At 40.8% G+C, this 20,678-nt stretch overlaps 1 protein-coding gene across 1 annotated transcript in view; it reads right to left on the bottom strand.

The window, feature by feature from the left end:
- Positions 1-10,115: 10,115 nt before the first annotated feature.
- arhgap20 (Rho GTPase activating protein 20) overlaps positions 10,116-20,678 on the bottom strand; it is a 53,806-nt gene continuing 43,243 nt past the window's right edge. Inside the window, 4 exon segments of the mRNA XM_051069235.1 lie at positions 10,116-12,961; positions 12,963-13,959; positions 15,508-15,622; positions 20,244-20,433. Coding sequence (XP_050925192.1) covers positions 12,247-12,961; positions 12,963-13,959; positions 15,508-15,622; positions 20,244-20,433 — 2,017 coding nt within the window. The 3' untranslated portion in view covers positions 10,116-12,246.

Raw genomic sequence — 20,678 nt, 5'->3', positions numbered from 1 at the left:
TTATTATTCATAAGCACCAGTTCCATTGAAATGAATGGACTGGATCAGAAACCTGCCCAAATACACTGCCTGAGCAGCTTCCATTGAAATGAATGGGCCTCCATGTTTGTAATCCTCATTCACTTTACACTACACAAAATGTGCCATGCATAACAGTCCCAACAAAACTAGAGATGTTGGTGATCCAATGTGCTATAATCAAGCCTCTCTATTGTTACATAACCATTATGTCATCTACAATGTTGACTATAAGAGTCCTCTGGGGAACCTTAAGGCCTTGGTGGAGGTATATACAGTGCTTTCTTCTTCATTCATGAAAATAATGTTTTGATGAATTGGAGCAGTCCAGTGGGTTACTTAACCAATTACATAATATATGGCATTTATTCTGTATCCAAAGCACCTTTTATTGGATTATTGAGGAGCTCGAGTAACTATGTTGTTAAGCTCTACTTTTTTGCACAGTTACATCCTCTAAGTTCTCCTGGGGAATCCCAAACTGTTTTCAGGGATACAAATATCCCTTGAACTTGATCAAGGTCTCCTCCCAGTTCTAGGTGTCTACAATACTTTCAGAGGGAGGGATCCTTTTCACATTCTTTTGCCATTGTCAAGAATACCCAGACTTCATAGGTGATGTTTTACATTATCAAACTCAATTAGCTGTACAAAGTCCCTATTGTGCAAGAGCTGCAGACTTCAAATATTACTTCCAGGGGATGTGTTATATCACCTGAAAGCCAGCACTGAGTCATTTCTTGGCCAGCAGTGCAAAACACACACTTATATTTTGGCCATATCAAAATTTTGGACACCCATGCTGGGTAACTGTAAAAAGGCCTGAGTGTAGTAAACATGGAAGCTTGTGTAAGAGGGTTGGAGGTCATGAATGTAATGTGACTGTAACCCGGTAATGAGAAGGGAAGGAAGGAAAACACACACACATGTGCGCACACGCACACACACACGCACTACACTTAACACCGAGCTTCAGTTTCAACTAAACCTCACATACCCGCCAAGTTCTCTGAGGTGATGCTATTTAATCACATCCCTTGGACTCAGGCACACACACACTTGAAAATGAGTAATCTCCTTTTTAAGCCTCTAAGCAAAATGACAAATAGTCTTTAATTTTATATACTGAAGTCCTCCTCTTTTTATATCATTAACAGAGCATTCTGCAAATATAAAGCTTCTGAGTCCATCCATCCACTTATCTATCTAGTTCTACCTAACTCAAATTCTCAAATTGTTGCCTTCATTCCTCATTTCTCTGTATATTATCATATTATATGATGTTTTAGTACTCCTTCTCTTCTAATACACATTAGCCTCCCCTTCCTTCTTAACTAACGGTCGAGGCAGATGGCCGTCCACCCTGAGTCCGTTCTGCTCGAGTTTCTGCCTCTTAAAAGAGTTTTTCCTTGCCACTGTCGCCTAGTGCTTGCTCATTCTGGGATTTGTTGGGTCTCTCTCTGTAAATACCTATTTTAAAGAGTATGGTCTAGACCTGCTCTATATGAAAAGTGCCTTGAGATGACTTTTGTTGTGATATGGCGCTATATAAATAAAACTTAATTGAAATTGAATTGAATTGAATAAAAGTACTGAAATATTGCAGCCAAAAACTGAGATGTATCTAGAGACAGGAAATTTCCCTTCAAATCACCCCCAGAGATTTGCACTGTAGTGCACATAGTATAAAGGTCATTTGTTAACAGAACAGTCAGTGGATGTTTTAAAATACGAAACAGTCCACTGTCTGTTGCATAATGATAAAAATGGCCACAGGATTAAAACAGCAGGCTAGCCAACACATGCAGCCATCTATAAATAGGAACAAAGCTTTATTACCTTCAACAGGAATAATTTTGACCTGCCATCTACCATGACTCATATACGTGTCAACCATCAGAGAGGGACATGGAGTGTAGGTGTTGACAGTGGGGGAATTTTTGAAGCCTTGATGTTGAACGAAGGGGGTGTCAGTGGTGATGTCCTCAGTTTTACTCATAGGTCATGGCAGCACCCCCCACCTCACCTCGCCATTTCCCATCTCCTTGTGATTTCCCTCCATGTTCCACTGTCTATCACAAACTGCAGCAAAGTGCATCCTAAATCTAGTTCTTTCTTGAACCACACAGGGAAGCTCTTTTACATTTGCCACTGCCAAAGAAAGGTAAAACATCAGAGGTTAGGTACAGGGCAACATCTAGGGAGCTGTAGAGACCCATTACATTATTTGGCTCAAGGACACTTCTGCAGGCTTTAATTTTTTTTTCCCAAGATGAATTTAAAGCATTTTGGCATTTTTTTAATGGGCTACATGGATGAGAGCATTGGTGGTGATAACAAAGAGGTAGATGAAAGTTTGGCCTAATCCCTCTCTTTTAATGCCAGCAAAGGTCAGATTCGTGCCCTCCCACCCACCTTCACTGGTACACACATGAAAGGAACACAAATACAAAAGCATACACACCAGCATGTGGAAAACAGCAGGAAATCAACCCTGAGTGTGACTGTGATTGTGAACCTGTGTGTGCATGTCTGCACATTTAGCTGTTAATATAATGATATAATTACTTGTGTGAGGCAGAAATCTGCTAAACGTGTGTTTGAATGTTTGTTTTGACAAGTGTGTCATCATTTGTGGGGTTAAGAAATGCATATATTATCTGTGTGTGTGAGCTTTACAGAAAGGATGGGAATAACTGTTCAAAAGGGAACTGTAGGCAGGAATCCAATAGGGACTTCAGCCTTTGTAGATGAGAGGAAAAGTCTGCAGGTTCATTTTTAGCCACAAGAGTCCATCTTATGTTGGAAGCTTTTATCCAAGGTGCCTCACAGCACCACGGGTGTGTGCAGTTCAAGCATAGGCCAGCTTTGAGGAGAACAAACACCGAACTTTGGTAATGGTTGTTTCATACTTGACCTTTATACAAAACATGAGTAAAATCTGATACGGCCGACCTAACAGCAATAGGGCAATATGCAAAAACAAGGATGAAGAAAGAGGCCAGGAAGAATGTTTCATTTACAGTGTACACTTTCCTCATCTAGCCAAAGGCGACTACATGAAACAATAAGCTGCAGCTACTCCAAGAAGTGTGCAGTATTTGCTGGGCCACTGTTTTGGAGAGTTTTAATTGGTTGTCTTAATGAATGTGTGTTAATTGTTGTTGGCTATAGTTTACGGGACTCGCTCTTAATAAAGTGTTCCATTAGTTTTGTCAGTCAACTGTCAGCTAATCAGCATCAGTTGATCCTAATAATCAGCAGGTAATAAAAAAATCCTGATAATATTCAAACAAGTCACCGTCAAGGTATGCAGCACCTTTTTCCATGTGAATGCACAGTGAAGTTCACACAACTACGTATTCAAAGGAGGGAACGTGGAGTTCACATAGGCAAGCATTCACATACATATGCACTCACACAGAGAAATGTGCATACATGGACACATACATTTACAGGTATACTCGCGCACACACATGCACATACACTCTTCTTCACTGCCTTTCTAACAGGTGTCTTTGTGTCTCTGCATCTTCGCTCATATCCCTCAGGCCTCTGTGTCCTAACACATAAATCTTCTCTCCTGTTATGTAACTAAACTTTGTTGGAGGTCTTAAATTCTTCTAATCTGCAATTTTCAGTATTTAGATGTAAAAATGTCAAACAAAAAACTGAGATGTTTTTCCTCAAATGGCTCTGTTACTCCGTAAACTATTGCACAATTATATTTTATGGTTTCAGCTTCAGCTTAGAAGAGACAATGCTATAATACACTGAGTTCTTTTGCAGCAGCTACTTCCATTATAAAATGGGACTGTAAAATAGGATGTAAGTTGGCACAGAGATATTCCTCTCTTAGTGCCATTATTTTGTAATAGACTGTTTTTGCTGGGTCCAGATGGAGGGTCCTATGGGGTTTAGGGGCGGACTTTTTGCCTGCTTTTCACTGCAACATAACAGCACCAAATCTGCGGAAAAGTGTGTCAGAAAAACAATATGTGGGAATATCAACAGGGTTCCTGTGCAGGGAGTTGCATGTTTTTCGGAGTGAGTTAACAGTACAGCGTAGGGAGGAAAACGTGGCTAATTGCTGTTTTGACTGAAATTCATGAGTGGGATAGATCATATCAGATGTGACCTCATGGCACAGAGAGCTACACATTGGCAGAGGAATCTTGCAGAGAAGCCAAGCTTTTCCCTTATCATCCCTCTGAAAAAGCAAACTTTTCTGTATCCAGGAGGACAGCTGGGGGTTTAAGAATGCACCTGTAAAGCCAGCAACACATGCCTTCAGACAGAAGACTGACATCATCTTGGACTCAACATTCATCTGTCCTTTAACAACAAAAAAAAACCCATGCAGACATAAGGAAAATGTGCTTCAAACAGAGTAGCATCACTAATTTTTTTTGTTTTTGCTTTGGAATCCATGGTTACTTCTAAGAATCTATACTTCCTACAACTGCTGTCCTCTGCAAAGGAGGAAGCTACAAAGTTTTCATATAATTTTGGTGCAGAAGTAGATAAGAGCACAATGTAGGCTGATACAAGACTAAGGTGGATGTGGATCTTTGTCAGAATGAAGGCTCAGCTGCTGACCTACTCTACAAACCTAACACATAATAAGGGACAGTTTCTCAGTATCAGCATCTCACAGTTTATCAAAAGCACATGGCATTCGTCTACAGTGCAGTTTCCCCAGTGGGAAATGAACCTCTCACCCTAGTGTCGATTTGCTCTATTTTCTGCGGGACCAACACAGAATGGGAACCAGAGCAGGAACCAGGCTGAAACAGCTGTATGTTATCCCACAGCTGCTGCAGATGTGATTGTCTCTGTGGGTCAGTGTGAAGTCGAGAGATTCAGAAGCTGATTGACTCAGCTCAACAACAGATCTGGAGAGGCTGTGATTATAGTACCTGCCATTTGGTGGATATAAATGTCCTCACTCATGATTTCATTTTATTACAGACTAGCTTTTATATTGTACTTCATATTTGTAAATTAAAGCATAAAGCACCCTCTATTGTTTACTTTCTCTAATAATTTGATTAATGAGAATTTGTGTTGTGGTGAGGTAATCTTCTCTTTACATTCTTACTGAACAGAAGCTTTTCACACCTGTGTCCAACAACTGAGGCCAACAATAAAATACCAAATTGAAATTATTTCTCTCCATCATTTGTAACTCACAACTCAGTTTCACTGTTTAAAACCATTACTGATCTCCTGTCTCCGGTTGTGATTTTTCCAGGTAAAACACCTATACCTGGTATGTTGAGCTATAAATACCAGGGGGCTCTGCTCCCCTCCCTACTTATATAATTTTCCAAGTCTCATGGGACACAGAGAGATTCACCTCTAACATTACACACTGTCGGCACTGTCACTTGTATCAAGTAACAATTACACAGAAAACTCAGACTCTTGCAGACCCCCTGCATTCTTGCCTGTCCTGCCCAGTCGTATCAGTCCCTCTATCCCCTGCCCCACCCTCACTCAGGCTACAGACTCAATCTGGTAACTATGTCAGCCTCATTCAATTTATTCATCAATCTACACATAATCCCCATATCCCCAGGATACTGAAAACTTCACTCAGTTCTATAGAACTCAAACAACCAGTCCACAATTTCTTGCAGTCAAATTTGTTTTCTCTTTCTTCCTCTTACCGTGACATTATTCGCTCTGCTTTCCTGACCGCAGGTAAGAGCTAGACGATTACATGTCTCTGACAAATAATAATGATAATAATAATTTAGATTTATATGGTACCTTTCAAGAAACCTTTATCTGGCTTTATCTTCACTCTTTTTGCATTTCAAACCACCGGTTATCTGCAGAGTGCATGCCAGACTGACTTATCCCTATAATTCAACTCAGCTCAGCTTGCCTCTACCATCCCAGGCATGAATAGTGTCATCGCTAGACCAGAATTCTCCATACAGTACAGTAAACCACAACTGCCCATGCCATATCTCATCCACCTCGTGGGCCTAGGAGCCCGGTCAACCAAGTGAGAATTTACCAGTGCCTTCAAAGTCCTTCCCATCCTCCCGTGTCTTTTTAGCGTCCTCTGGCAGGGCACTTACTACTATGAAGTATGGGTAACTTTCTTACCGCTATGCCACCATCTTCACTCCCTTCATATGGTCTTAACTCTTTGACTTCCGCGTTTCAAGAACAAGGAGTTCCTCTCTCAGAGAAAACAGAGGTCCCAGCACTTCTCTCATCAGATTTCCTTAATAATGTCAAGTTTTCTTACAATCAATAGATACACCAAGCATCTCCTAATCTTGCTGCTAGGTCACTACAACTACGCCATCCATATCATCCCCCAAGGCCGATCCATCTTGTCTCACCTTTCATTTCTTAGTTGCTTCCGTACCATCCTAACACAACCACATTACAATGGACGAAGCAACAAAAAAAGGAACTAAAACTGCGGCACCAGCTCCTCTCCTCCTTGAACTGCACCTACTTCTTTTAAGACGACCTACTTCTTTTAAGACGACCTACTTCTTTTAAGACGACTGTGTCACCCAGTCATTATAGCAGCCATCCTTTGGGGGCATAAACGGTCTAAGAAGACATCACCATCTACTCTGACAACAGCGCTGTTGTGGATATCATCAACAAAGGACTATTGCATCATCTGGACAATTGGTACTTACCGCAGACCCTCTGGTGACTCCAATCCCGGTTTTCAGCCACCATCTTCAACTAACCTCACAGTTGGAGCATTAGTCACTGCTTCACAAGATGCCATCCTGAACAGTGTCACTCCCCAAACTCTCTCGTCTCTCGTGGCAGGTTGGAATTGTTCCAAAACTTTCCATGCCTCACACAGCCTCTTATTCCCTTCACTCAATGTCCTGACTCTGTCCAGCTTCATCACATTCGCTATTCCATCCTCAAGATTAAATCTTTCACTATTCTGCCCTACATTAGTGGAATTAACTTAAAACTTAAAAAGCTGTTGACAGGGGCTATGTGTCCAGCCTCATCTCACTCAGACAGAAGCACATTAATTAAAGGTCACTGTCAGGCCGAACCACATTCCATGCCAAAACAGTTTCCCCTCACTTCTTTGCCTGCCGTGTCAGAATCCCCTGCTCAGGCTTCTGGTTTTCTCAGACTTACTTCCCTGTTCTGTGTTCACTCCTTCTTCTGCCTGACATTTCCATCTATTCTGCTGACATTCACCTTCCATCTCAAATCCAGCAAAACCAACTAGTGTGGTTTTCCTCGTCCTATTTTCCTCTTTCAACCCGATTCATACCCATGACCATACAGACCCATATACGACTACACAAACCCAAGACCTTTTGTTTATCTCAGAGACTGCAAAAGTGGCCACATGCTTCTGATTTCATTTCCTTCTTTGCAAGATCTTATCCCAATAAGAAATGGCATTCCTTTCTCATTGCCTTCACTGCTTCCAGGCAGGGAATCCCTGACTACATCATCAAACTTCTCAGCCATTGGTCTTCCCTGGCATGCCTTAACTATAAGTTCCTTTTGGTGGAAGTTTCCTATTCATCCGAGCATGAAGAGACGGTTCCCCCAGTCTGAACTCCCCAGTTCCGAATGATCTCCCATCTCTATTGGACACAATCCATCAACCTTCTCATCATCCATCCATCCATAAACCCAGTTCCTTCATCTCTCACCCTTCACCCCCTCATCCCTTCATCCCTCACCCTTCACCCCCTCTCTCACGACCTTCATCCCTTCATCCCATTCCCTTCACCTCAACCCTTACCCTCATTCCTCCATCCTTTCAGACCGCAACCCTCCCTTTGAAACCTCAATCCATCCCTCCCACATTATCATGGCTCACCTCCTTCCATATCATGTAATAAATCATGTTAACCCATATCTTTATTAGTGTGGTCTTTGTTAGTGAAAATAAATAAATAAATAAAATTATATTTATTTATTTAATCTACTCTGTACTCTGTACCCAACATTCCATACCTTATACAATTGATAGTACTATGACAAATGTATCAATGTTTTTATTAAGGCAATTGGCAATGAAAAGAGTAATACTTCTTGAGGTTGACAGGGCCTAGCAGCACTACAGGTAGTTTGAAGACAAAAATGACAGGCACACCACTGTATTGTACTCTTCATTCAGGATGTAAAGATTTAATGGTCTATATCCAGAAGCAGGGTCACCTATCACTGTGTCTCATTTCAATGTTTTCAGATTTTCAACTTTATGTCCAAAGTCTGTGAAATGTCTTGCCACTGGGGAGGTGACACCTTTTCTAATCAAATTCAGACTCAGTGTTTACTGTGACCTCCTCCATCTACAGTATATTCATTTCAACATTTCTAACCCTAACCCTTTCCTGATGTTTAGAGCTAAGAAACCAAGATTCCAAAACAACTCCAAAAGCTAAAATACCCATATTTTGAAAGAGGAAATGACATGAGCAGATTTATTATTCTAGTATGTAGAAAGGTGATACATTACTAGATGTTTCTGTTCCAATTTTCTACTGCACTCTTTTCTCTGGTAAAGTATTGCTTGGTCAGTCACAGGTCCATGCGCCTCAAGGGGACAGTATGTCTGTGACTTATCCTACAAATATTGTGGCAAGAGGCAGACTTAAATCACTAGCTTTTTAACAACACTTATGAGAAAAGTTAATATATGAGAGAAGTTAAAGAAAAGAAAACTCTCAAACACACACTCTTCCTGTTCTTCCACACCAGATCCATCTGATGAATCACAAACATCAAAACACAGACTTGTTAAGAAGGCTGTCAACTGTGTGTTAGGGTGTTATTGGACACTCCCATTATGCAACAAAGTTGTGGTTGGATGACATCACCTAAACCGCTCAGCAACTGGCCTCCCTGAGGAAAATAACCAGTGGAGCCACGTCAGTAAATAATATGTATGTCTTAGTGTCATGTACTGGTTGGAGATATGAGCAAAATGAGATACACCATTGTATAAATCTGAAGGCTTTTGATGATTCCATCTATATTTTTGCTGGCTCTGACATCTCACATAGTTTTTTATAAATTTAACCCTGACAGCTAATGTTCTGTTTCTTGTTGAAAAGATTATAAATTAAGGTTAGAGAAACAATTACAAAGCTGCAGTTGGGTCTTGTATTAGTTTCCTTGCAGTAAATACTCATATCAGGTTTGCACTCATAACTCAAAGGGCTTAAACAAACCTTGATGCTTCAGACTGCGGTCAGAAGGGGACTGCACAATGTTCTTTGTTCATAAATAATTTCATGGGCCTCAGTGATGATTATGCAATCCTCTAATTTTTTTCAGTCTTAACAACATGTGCAACCAAACATTGTTCAAACACATTTATTCTAATAGAGATTTAAAGGTGTAAATATTGTATTATTTTATTTCAGAAAAATGTTGGAACATGCAGATAAAGAATATGTATGTTATAAAGTTATATGTTTTTGGTGAGGTATAGCAGTTACATTGCTTAGTTATGAAGTGCATGATGAGTTTTCTCATGTTTACTAAACTGAGTTTCCTACAGTACCGTCAATGACTGATAAATGTTCTTATCTTTCAGACCTATAGTATGGAGCCCAGGGTGTTCACATCATTTTTTTTTTTGTTTGTTTTTTTCTAAACATGTGTACGAAATGGTAAACAAATTAATCAAACTGAGCACACAAAATACAATCCGTGCACATGAAATACAATTTGTTCTCACATTCACATGTTTTACTACTTTGTTTGTCAGAAATGATAATGTGACATCTCTTAATATTAGTCTGTTGATATGACAACAATGTTTGCTGCTGCACCTGCTCTTTAAGCATCACAGTTTTAAGTAATGATGACTTTAGTAAAACCTAATGTTCATGTATGTGTTTGTCAAGGGATGATCCATCACTGAACTGTTGTTCATGTTTGGATTATTTAGGGATTTTCTCAAAGGCCAGAGTCTTCTTCCAAATTTAATTGTAGAATCATTTGCTATAAATGTTAAATTCCTTAACATATGTGTCTCTGCCTAAACTACAATCCAGAAACAGCTAAACCTTTATATTTAAAGTAGCCACACTTAAGAACAAATCCACAGTCAATCTGCAAAGTAATTTCACAAGAGCAACATTTATTAAAATCAATGTTTTGTTCTCGTGAGCAATGGACATCAGATGTACACAATATACAAATGGTGCATTTTGTAGCAAATATACTTTCTATAGAGACAGCAGCAGCAGAATTGGCATGTACAAAAATACACATGATTTTCTCACACAACAATACCAAAGGAATAAGATAATATATTTATATATATTTATATATTTCTGTATCATAAATATGCAGAGCTATGCACGTTGAACACAATTCACTGTAATGGAGATAAGAACTACAATATTAATAATACAGGATAAAGTACATTTTGAGACAATTAAAATGGCAACACCCAACATGACAATGGCCTTATTCCAGTGTGTGAACCTGTGGAGAAATTAAATTCATAATAACACTGTGTTAATACTCAGCGAAACTGCTCTTAGATTTTGCTAAGAATATATTATCTACGGGTATGTATTTACATACTTTGCAGTACATTAATGCACAGTGAAATAAGGTCATTTATTGTAAAGTGTCACCTAAGAAATCAGCACTGCAATGACATGAACACTGAAACAAAAATAATATTATTATGGATAAACATACAACAGCTGGCAAAACTGTTTTTCAATGTTGCATTCAACTCAGCACACCCACAGACACACACGCACACATACACACACACACACGCACACACAACAGGCTGCGTCCTTGACATTCTTGAGAGACTAAAAGGGTTTGAATGAAGTGCTATAAAAGCAAGAATAAAGGAGATTTCTCTCTCAGTGGCACATCTTTCTCACATTCCTGCCCAGGACTGGCTGTCAATGATCACATTATATTCAGCAGCACTCTGACTTTCTTTCACACAAGCATACATGCAGAACAACAGTTTTTCTTCTTACCCCACCTCCTATCCCTCCCAGGTCACAGAGATATAAACCAGAGCTACAGAGTACAACACTGTGCTGTGTGTCTAGAAACTCGGCTCATATGAATAAATACCGGCCCTATTGATTCACTGATTCAGATGGATAAACACTTCACTGGAGAGTAATAGCTCACTTAACAGATGCAACAGGTCATAAAAGGTACAATCTCCATAAAAATAGGTGGTAAGATGTATTGTTTTCTTAAGTTACAAGTATTTACAGTGGGGACATCTGTCATTTCCTCCTCTGGCACTACAGCAAACATCACAGGTGTTGCAGATAGAACTGAAGGCATGCTCATAGTATTTGTTTTAGGTCATAGCAGTCATCTTGACCATATTGTTGTCTTTACTGCTACAAAGAGCAGCATTGCAAACAGTTGTTGTGCCAACTTTTGTAGCCCCTAAAATGCCTGTTACCCCTGCTTGTGTCCCTGGTATGTTTCTGTTCATTAGCATACTTGTGAACTTCACTAATGTTAATATAAATTTAGTTTAACTACAATATATAAAACATTTTCACTCTTAAAGCTGACTACAAAAATGTGTCATTGACTAAGAACTTTTGAGATAAGACTTCCTTGTCCTTTCTTTTTCATTTCTGAATATCTCTTCTTCCTTCATTATTTCTTCATGTGCAGCAACAAAACATTCTGATGGTAAAACAAGGACCCACTGCCAGATAAAAAATATTTTTTAGAGGGCTGTAATGCTGACATTGCCATTTGCCATTTTAAAGGCAGCTTTAATGACTGTTTACAGATCCAGATGTACAGGCTGTGTATTTACATCTTTGCTGTAACAAATCACTGAATCATGCAATACTAATATTTTTTGAGGATCCCATCTGTAATGCTATAAGGTTATGTCATTGTCATATACATGGAAACACTTTTAAACTTCTTTTGTAGTATATTATTGATTATAACCAACAACTTCAAACTTTTCAGTGTACTGTCTGCCAGTCACAATATGCAGATTATGCCCATAAGAAGAACCACTGAAACAGGAAGAGCATCTGTACCTTTTACAATTTTAAACCTTGGATGTACCATTACAGTAAACTGCAACACCTTTCTGTATTGGGCTAACTACTGCTGCCAGAAGGAAAAAGGTGTCTATGGAGAAATAAAATCACATCAGTAATGACAACAGTTGTATACAGGTGAACATATCAGTCTCTCATACACAGTTTGCCTGTACAATGTTCATATTTACACGTAAGACTCTTCTGCAAAAAAAAGCTGTTCAAAGTCGTCCACTCGTGGGTCACTGCACCGCCTGCTCTGCCACTCCCTCTTCCCCTGGACAATAGCTAGAGCCACCTCCTGACTCCTCCGCAAGCAGGCGTCTGCATCCTCCTGATCCTGTGAGGAAAAGTAGTCCCTTACAGCCCTGGTGGCAGAGGGAGAGAGACAGAAGCGTGGTTCAGCGTGGTTGGGCTCCACATCTGACACCCTCAGGCCACCATCTTTGGTCTGACCCTTAGAAATGCGATGTCTGTCCAGGGTGTGGCTGGAGGAGAGGTTAGAGTTTGCAGTGACTTTGGAAGGTTCAGATGCTCTGCGAGGGAGGGGAAGGGTCTTTCTCCCTCTGTGTCCCTCTATGGCCGGAGTTAGAGAGTGAGACTTTTGCCTCTGGAGGACCAGAGTGGTGGAGCTCTGTCCATAGAAAACACCCTGTGGGGGCTGCACACACTCATTTCCAGCCAGCGTTTGTGTGACTTCACTTCCAGTGGGTGGTTTGGGGTTGTTATGAGAGGCTGAGATTGGGGGTCTGTAGGTACAGGTCTGGTCGTGGAGCTGCCTCAGCTCTCTGACTGTCAGGGGTTTCTCTGTCCCTTTGTAGAAAGGGGAGCGGCTGTGCTGCAGCTGCAGCAGAGCCTGCTGGTAGGACGGAGGGCTGCTGGATCTCCAGTTGGCAGTTTCGATTCATGACCACAGTCTCCTGGGCACCGACAGAGTAGCCATTACTGGTTGGGTGGATTTTCCCATTTACCACAGGCAAGTCCTCTTCTGTGTGTCCATTATCAGGCTGCTTTAGTGACAGGCGGCGGTCTCTCTTGAGCCATGTGTTAGGATGGAGGCCATGGGGATGGGAGGTGGTTTGGCTGGTCCGTGGGGGCTGAGTGGGCTGTGGAAAATGAGGCGTGGCTTCCCTCTGAGGTGGGGAGCCCCTGGGTGACAGCTGTGGCCGTCCAGGATAGAGAGGGGAGAGAGGAGCTGGTTCAGCCAATGGCATCACTCCATTGGTGGCATAGTCAGTAGAATACTGTGAGAAGGCGGAGTCTAAAGAGCTGAGGGAGGAACCTGTGGGTGAGGTTGCTGGTGATGACAGACTGGAACAGCTGGCATCTAGTCGCAATGGAGGTGGAGGGGCATGCTTTACCTTCCTCCACCCACCACTCTGGACTTTGGCTCCTCCCTTCTCACATCCACTCTCTCCCTCTTCCTTCAGCTGTAGCCCATTCAGCCCCTGCTCCAGAAACACCTCATCCTCATCCTCCTCTCCTTCCCCTTCCATGGCAGCATCATAACTTGCTTTCCTTACTGGCAGGTGATGGTTAGCATGAGCTGTCACTGTGCCTGGCGGTGGTGTGCTTGCTAGGGCCAAGGCAGGCTCCGAACTCCTCCTCAGCCTCCTGGGACCCTGCAACAGGCCATTGGCCTGGCGGGTGCGGGGCTGTCGAACTGCAGGACTGAACCTCCTTGGTCTGGCCAGCGGGGGGAGCTGCAGTAGGAGGTTGGCCTCAGGGTCGGGATCAGGGTCGCAGTCACTGAGAGTAATGACGGAGTCACGGCTGCGGCTGTCCGGCTTGTCTTTGTCACGGAGAGGCAGCTGCTCCTGGTAGGGAGACTCAGGGTCATCATTCAGCTCATTCTCCAGACTGTCATAGGACGAGTCATTCATCTGGAAGGACGACACATCTTGGAAGAGAAGGATAGAAAGAGTGGGTGATAAAGGAAGATGAAGCAAAATAAGAAAGAAGAGAGAAATAATATTATTATGAGACATGGTTAAGCAAGTGGTAAACTGTGGAATTGTTTGAAAATTTAGATCAATATAATGTAATACAAAAATACACAGAAAAACACAATAATTTAGCAAAAAATTAAACATAAAATACATAAAGACTTTCCTTGCCAGTCTTCCTGTAATGGTGAAGTAGCCCTTCAATTATAAAGCTTTCATGCAAGATTCCTGCAATTTAGTTTCTCCACCCACTACCTACCAAAATTAGCAGTCCACATTGAAGAATACCAAACTTAATTTATTTACACAGCAACCTAGAGCAAAATGCAATGAAAGCATCAAATCCATACTATAAATTCTGTTGCTTTGTGCTGGTAGAAACTCCATCCACAAAGCTCAAAAAGTGAGAGCAATCTGAGAGAAGTTAAGATCGAATCTTGACCCCTGGGCTGAATGAACAAAGTCACAGTTCACTGCTGGAGACAAAGACAACAGAGGACAAAGTGCCATCCTGCTGTGTGCTCCTTGACCTCGGCTGGTTATTTATAGAGCGAGGAAGAAAGTTGGTGGTATTTATGAATGAGGAGATTCAGTGCTGTGTTAATCAGCACCTATGACCCTGGCAATCACTGAAATTACAGCAGGTCGATCTGCTGACCCCAATCAACAGGCTTGAAAGAGCCTCAGCCATTCAGCTGCATACATACACACTCATGGTGAGCAAGTCTCACTCTACTTAAACCACCTTAGATTTTTTTTAGGTGTAGCACACTGAAGCATTGTTAGTACACTTTCAAAAAACAAAGCAAGGCTCTGTTGTTCAGCCACACACACACACAATCACACACTCTTTGTTTAAGACTTTGACCTTGACTGTGACCTTCATAATTAATGTGACAGCTACAAGGAAATATTCTGAGATATCTTTGATTTACAGACTTAGTTGTGCACATTCATTGCATGTATTATAAGAACTGATTTTTAAAAAATGCAAAAATGGCAGTTTTATGTACAATCCCAATTAACAATTTATGCTTGTTACATTGAGGGATTTTTAAAAATGTCTTGTCAGTGTGATTTAAAAATCAAATTGTTGATCAGGTAGAAAATAATGTAGAATGCTCAGAAGTTAATGTTGTTTCTGTTGAAGATTTTGCACACAAAATATCCCTGTTATGTTACTGACTCAGCCCTTCTCAACCCCTTAATCTCCACAAGTCTATGTAACAGAGATGAATAAGTAATGTCATTGTTAGGGATTATGAGCTGATATAAATGATGTGATGGAGACTGTCCATGACATTTCAGTGGTTTAATAATAGAAGAGAACTAGGAACTCTAAGTGTAAGCCAAATCCACAGACTTGGCCTCCATCTCCAAAACAACTCAATCAAACTATCTGTATTCTGATCATTTTCAGTTTCATTTTATATGCTATATGCTTATACTATACCATATACTCAAGTGGATTTTATGTTTTCTCTCTTCTCCTCTGTATTTACCTGATCCATGGTCACTGTTGTTGCTCTTCTGGCTGAAGTTTCTGAACAGCAAGGTGATGTCTTCTCCCAGGACGCTGCTGCAGTTCTCTATGAGGAAGTGGACCAGCTCACACACCTACAGGATGCAGCATGACAAACAAGTTATAGCATGGACTCTTTTGACTTTTCTTTGCTTCACCGCAGCTGCTGACAATTTGTTTTCATTGTTATACAGTTGGATGAAGGTGTAATTCTGTTTATGCAGAACTTCATTTGTTGAAGCAGCTCCTCTGGGAAGCAGCCAAACTTTAGCAAACATGCAGTTTCCAAAGTGTCTATGTCAGCACAAATTAAACTCACATTTAATGGCACACACACACACACACACACACACACACTTATTCACACTGCCTAATGAACATTTTAACATTGATTAGATTAGATATAATGGTGCGCTCAAACTAGTGTGTTGTACTGTAGCTACTGCTCTCTTCATTTCATGACATTGTGACCCAAATAACTTTGTGATATCAGTTCCAATCAGCTGTCAAAAGTTGTTTTTTGTGTGTGTGTCCATTATTATCATTCTGAGAAAAGTTTGGGTTCATTTGTTTGCACTAATGTCGACCCTCCATCCCCCACACAAGTATTTGCATTCCACACCGACCAAGAAAACATCAAACTCCCCCTTCCCAGTCCTGGATAATGTCCTTGATAATAATATATGACATCATGTATTGGCTTTGATTATCACTTGCTCAAATGCTTGTTGAATGACCACCATTGGGAATGTCAGATAAATCCACCATAGGAGTTTTTGACTGAAACTTTTCTGAAAGCACAACCTTTTATGATCTTCTAAGATCATGTTTATTACTATATTTGTCATCAAATTTAGGAACAAATACCCCAAATCACCACTACGAATGCAGTGGCTTCCAGTATGAACTGTCTGCTTTTACAAAGAGTCAACACCAGTTCAGTTTTGAAACATACTTACAGTGTCTGTGCTTTATGGGTATTATCAGCTCAGTTGGAATCTGTCCTCAAACAAATCGCATTACTTGGCTGAAACCACTGCCTTTTAAACTAAACAGACAAAATTTACTAAACACATGACGTCCTATGACACAAATAGTCGGCTAACACCAGAACCAGAAAGTTTCCACTGAAATCTGCCTGTTGTGTTTATAAATGAGTTGGTTTTTCCTGCCATCATCCTTCCGTTGTGACACTATGGAAAACAGACTTTAGTTTGTTTGTTTGTAGGCCAGATGTTGTCTGTTCTTATGTGTGTATGGTTTCCACATGCATTTAATGAGTCAGTGCTAAAAGGAGGAGTCTGTCTGGCTAAACAGTGCACACCCAGGCTACACTGTAAAGTTGTTTTCATATTATAAAGTTATAAAAGTGTTATTTTCTTAAAAGAAATGATAAAACAATTATCTGTTTTATCTTAAAAGTTGTTTACTGTGCCATTGGCAGATGATTTTTCTTATTTTAAGTAATATGTCCCCCATTTTGTTGCTTTTTTCTTGATTGAGAGAGTCTTACTTTCTGCAATGATGCTATTTCCCATAAAAATCTGTTTCTTGATAAGATGGAGATTTTTTTTTAGCAGTGAACTAAAACGACCACTGATGGTCCATTTGTTCTCATTTCACCTGGCAGATGATAGGAGATGAGAGCTGCATTTTCAGAGTTATGTAACTTAATGAGGTTCACAGTAATTTCATTCTAGCAATCAGGCACAGCTAATCCCATATAGTTGTTACCAGAGAGCAAATGCATCATGTTCCTCCTGGTTTTATCATGTCTGCACGTACACGGCTTATTTCTCTTCAGATGCCACATGTGCTAATGATGGCTGTATGAAAGCCCTGAAGCCACACTTCTCTTGGATTATGGGTAATTCTCTGCTCTGCATCTGCAGCTGCATCTATTCCTCATTGCTAACAACATGGCTGACACCACTTAAGTCTACAGGTATGTAACCACTACATCTTCTTTCACTGTCCTCCTTCATATACCATTTGAAAAAGCACAGAGCCATTTCAGTGGGTTTGGGGGGAGATTCAATTATCTTCAATAGAGTAAAGCTGTTTTATTCTAATTTCCATATTTCTACGTGAAGCAGTTCCAAACTACACCTACAGTATCACCAGTGCTGTTGTTGAGGACAGTCTCAAACAGCAGACACCTGAAGCAGCTAAATTGGACCCAAATCCATAATTACATTTCTTGGCTGTTATGTCTGAAAGTGTGAGATGCCACTTTTTAGTTACTGTACAATATGTGCACAACATGTTGATTACACAACTCATTATATATCACTGAAATAAAAGTCTTCTTATTTCTTCCTTTCTGTTTTCATTTCATTGTGTTCACCACTTTAATTTTTGCCCTCCTCATCTCTCTTTAGTTTCCCTTTCTACTTCCCTCTCTTGATTCACTCCTTTCTTTCCTGCAGCATTCCTCACTGTCAGTCAGAGAGGGCTGGTTGTGATGCAAGGCACTGTTAGAAAAAGCCTGTGGGTATCCACAAGACTTTCACTCAGCCATCCATCAACACCTATTCAGAGCTGTTTCTTTTTCTTTAACTCAGTGGGGTGTTATCTTAAACTCTCTTTTAACTGAGTGCTGTATATCCTTGACAAAATATTTATCTGTAGTATGAACGCAGGTTGAGAATGTACAATACCACTGCAGGATACAAAGAGCATATACACGATCTGCACATGGGCATGGGTGTGTATGTGTGTGTGTATGTTAACAAATGTCACAGCTGTGTGTTAGTGGGTAATTTCTGATGTCATCAGTCAACACACATATCCAGCAACCTGCAAAGAAATTCTATGTAGCTGCCCATGTGTCACTTTTCTGTCTCTTCCTCAGGCTTGAAAGAAAAACAACTTTGTTTTGAATGATTTGTCTCTCTGTCTCCATCTTAAGTAGTGCACAAGCTAAAGCTGTTTTTAACCCAGAAGCTCTTAAACAGCCACGTTCAGCCAAAAACATTTAAATTATATGCTGCATGAAAGTAGGAGGAACACAGAGACTAAACTGAATTGGCTGAAACTGAGCATTCACGTGTCTCCAGACCAGGTTGGAAACTAGCCATTACACGGCCAGGGGCCCACGCTAGTTTAAATTGGCCCTTGGTCCTGACCGCAAGGGGGGAAATGTTGAAATCTCACTTTGTTATTTTTTAAAGTTTTTTTTTTTCCCAGAAAAAGGCCGCCTGTGCTCAGGGCGCACACACAAACAAGCAGTGTGCGAGAGGGAAAGTGTTATCAGGGGAGTATTTGTGAAAGAGATATTTAGGTATTTGTGGGTGCTGAGGGTACTTGCACTGACAAGTGTTTGTGTATGTGTAAAGAGAGAAAGAGAGGGGTGTTTCAGCGACACAATTTTCTGCTAAAACACACACTTGGCCTCAGGATTCTGTAGGAAATTCTTTGCATGTTTTCACAATGAACTTCAGCCACCCCAAAGATACACACACACACACACACACACACACACACACACACACACACACACACATACACACACACAGATACATTTGAAAAGATAAGCAAACCAGCCACCCACAGAGATTCTGTGTAACTCAATAACTGTAACATTCCAAATAGACCACAAATCCAAAAGCTTTGTATGCTTTATGTCTTAGTGATTATATGATGGGCTATGGTGGGCTTCCTCTGTAGGCTCTGGCTGCTGCAGCTACTGCTGTGGAATTAAATCATTTCAGGTTAGCCTGGCTGACCAAGATATGAGAGGAGAAAGAGTCAGTAATGTTGCCTCACTATTTAGCATCAGAAATGATTCACACGATGATCACTACAAACTCTTACGAAAAACTACTACTAACTGTTGTTGTACTCATTTCACATTACCCTTTAACGGTGACACAATTCCCTAAGTGATAAACTAGATACATATGTTTTCCTGCGTGCTTAGGAATAAGTCAGCATGAAACTGTGAAGCTTTTCTCTAAGTTCTAGGATTTCAAGCTCAGCAGAGAGTAAGAATGTTGTGATTTTAGCTGATTGTCAGTGATGACATGTGAACGTGACTGAGTGTGTGAGTGTTAGACTAGTTTAGTGTGTGTGTGTTACAGCTGCATGTTAGTGGGTCAGCTCCTGCTCAAAGGTCAATGCTCACATCCACAGGGAAACCTTCAGTCTTCTGACAAATGGTTCTCAGGCTGACAGAGGTAGTGTGTGCATATTAACATGCATGTGCACATACAGTATGTACAAGTGTGAGCATATGGGCAATTTCTTATCTGTCTGTCAAACTCTCGCCTGTCTGTCTGCTCACATGTGCTTCATATATACACAATTGTGCTAAAGCAGTTTGCCTCTGTTATTCGACTGAAATGTTAAATGTTAAATGTGAGTTTGCACACTGTCTCAGCAAACTATTCTAACGTACACATACACAGTCCTGTAGCAGCTCAGTGTATTCAGAGCATTGTTCAGTTTGACATTTTGCTAGGAGTTAGATGAGAAGACTGACACCAGTCTGACGTCTGTACATTCAAGACGAACCTGGAGCCAGCTGTCGGTTAGCTTAGTTTAGCAAAAAGACCAGAAAAAAGGGAAATAGCTAGTCTGGCTCTGTCTGAAGGTAAATGAATCTGCCTAGCAGCATCTCCAAAGCACACTAATTCTCATTTGATATCTTAGGGATATCTTTATATATCTAGGGATATATCTCCATATTGTGTGTGCATGTGTGTTCATCCTCACCTTCTTGGTGCTCTCCCCCTCCATCTCGGGGGTGGTTGGCGCCGGAGCCCAAAGCATGCTGGGAGCGATGCAGACAGACAGGTTGAAGGCATTCATTTGGTTGTCATGGGCGTTGCCTTGGATACAGTGCAGTATGGCAATCACATGTCGCAGCAGAAGCAGGTTGTCACTCGGCAGGAGGTGGAGCAACCTGAGAGAGAGTGATGGAGAAAAAGAAGAAAGAAAAGATAGAACAAATGGAAAGATGATAAATGACTACAACAACCACCAAAAAACATCTTGTTCTGTGTGTGTGTGTGTGTGTGTGTTTGTTACTATCTTGTTTACTGATCTCAGGCTCAATAGGAATTTCTCCACTAACATTTTCATTGTTGCTTTCACATTACTTGTTTTTTATTTTATAAAAGCAAAAAGAATTCAGCTTGTTGCTTTTGG

The sequence above is a fragment of the Lates calcarifer genome, linkage group LG1, assembly GCF_001640805.2.
Source record: "Lates calcarifer isolate ASB-BC8 linkage group LG1, TLL_Latcal_v3, whole genome shotgun sequence".
NCBI classification, from domain to species: Eukaryota; Metazoa; Chordata; class Actinopteri; family Centropomidae; genus Lates; species Lates calcarifer.
Note: the sequence above shows the minus strand (reverse complement) of the source record. Positions and strands in the feature narration are given on the sequence as shown.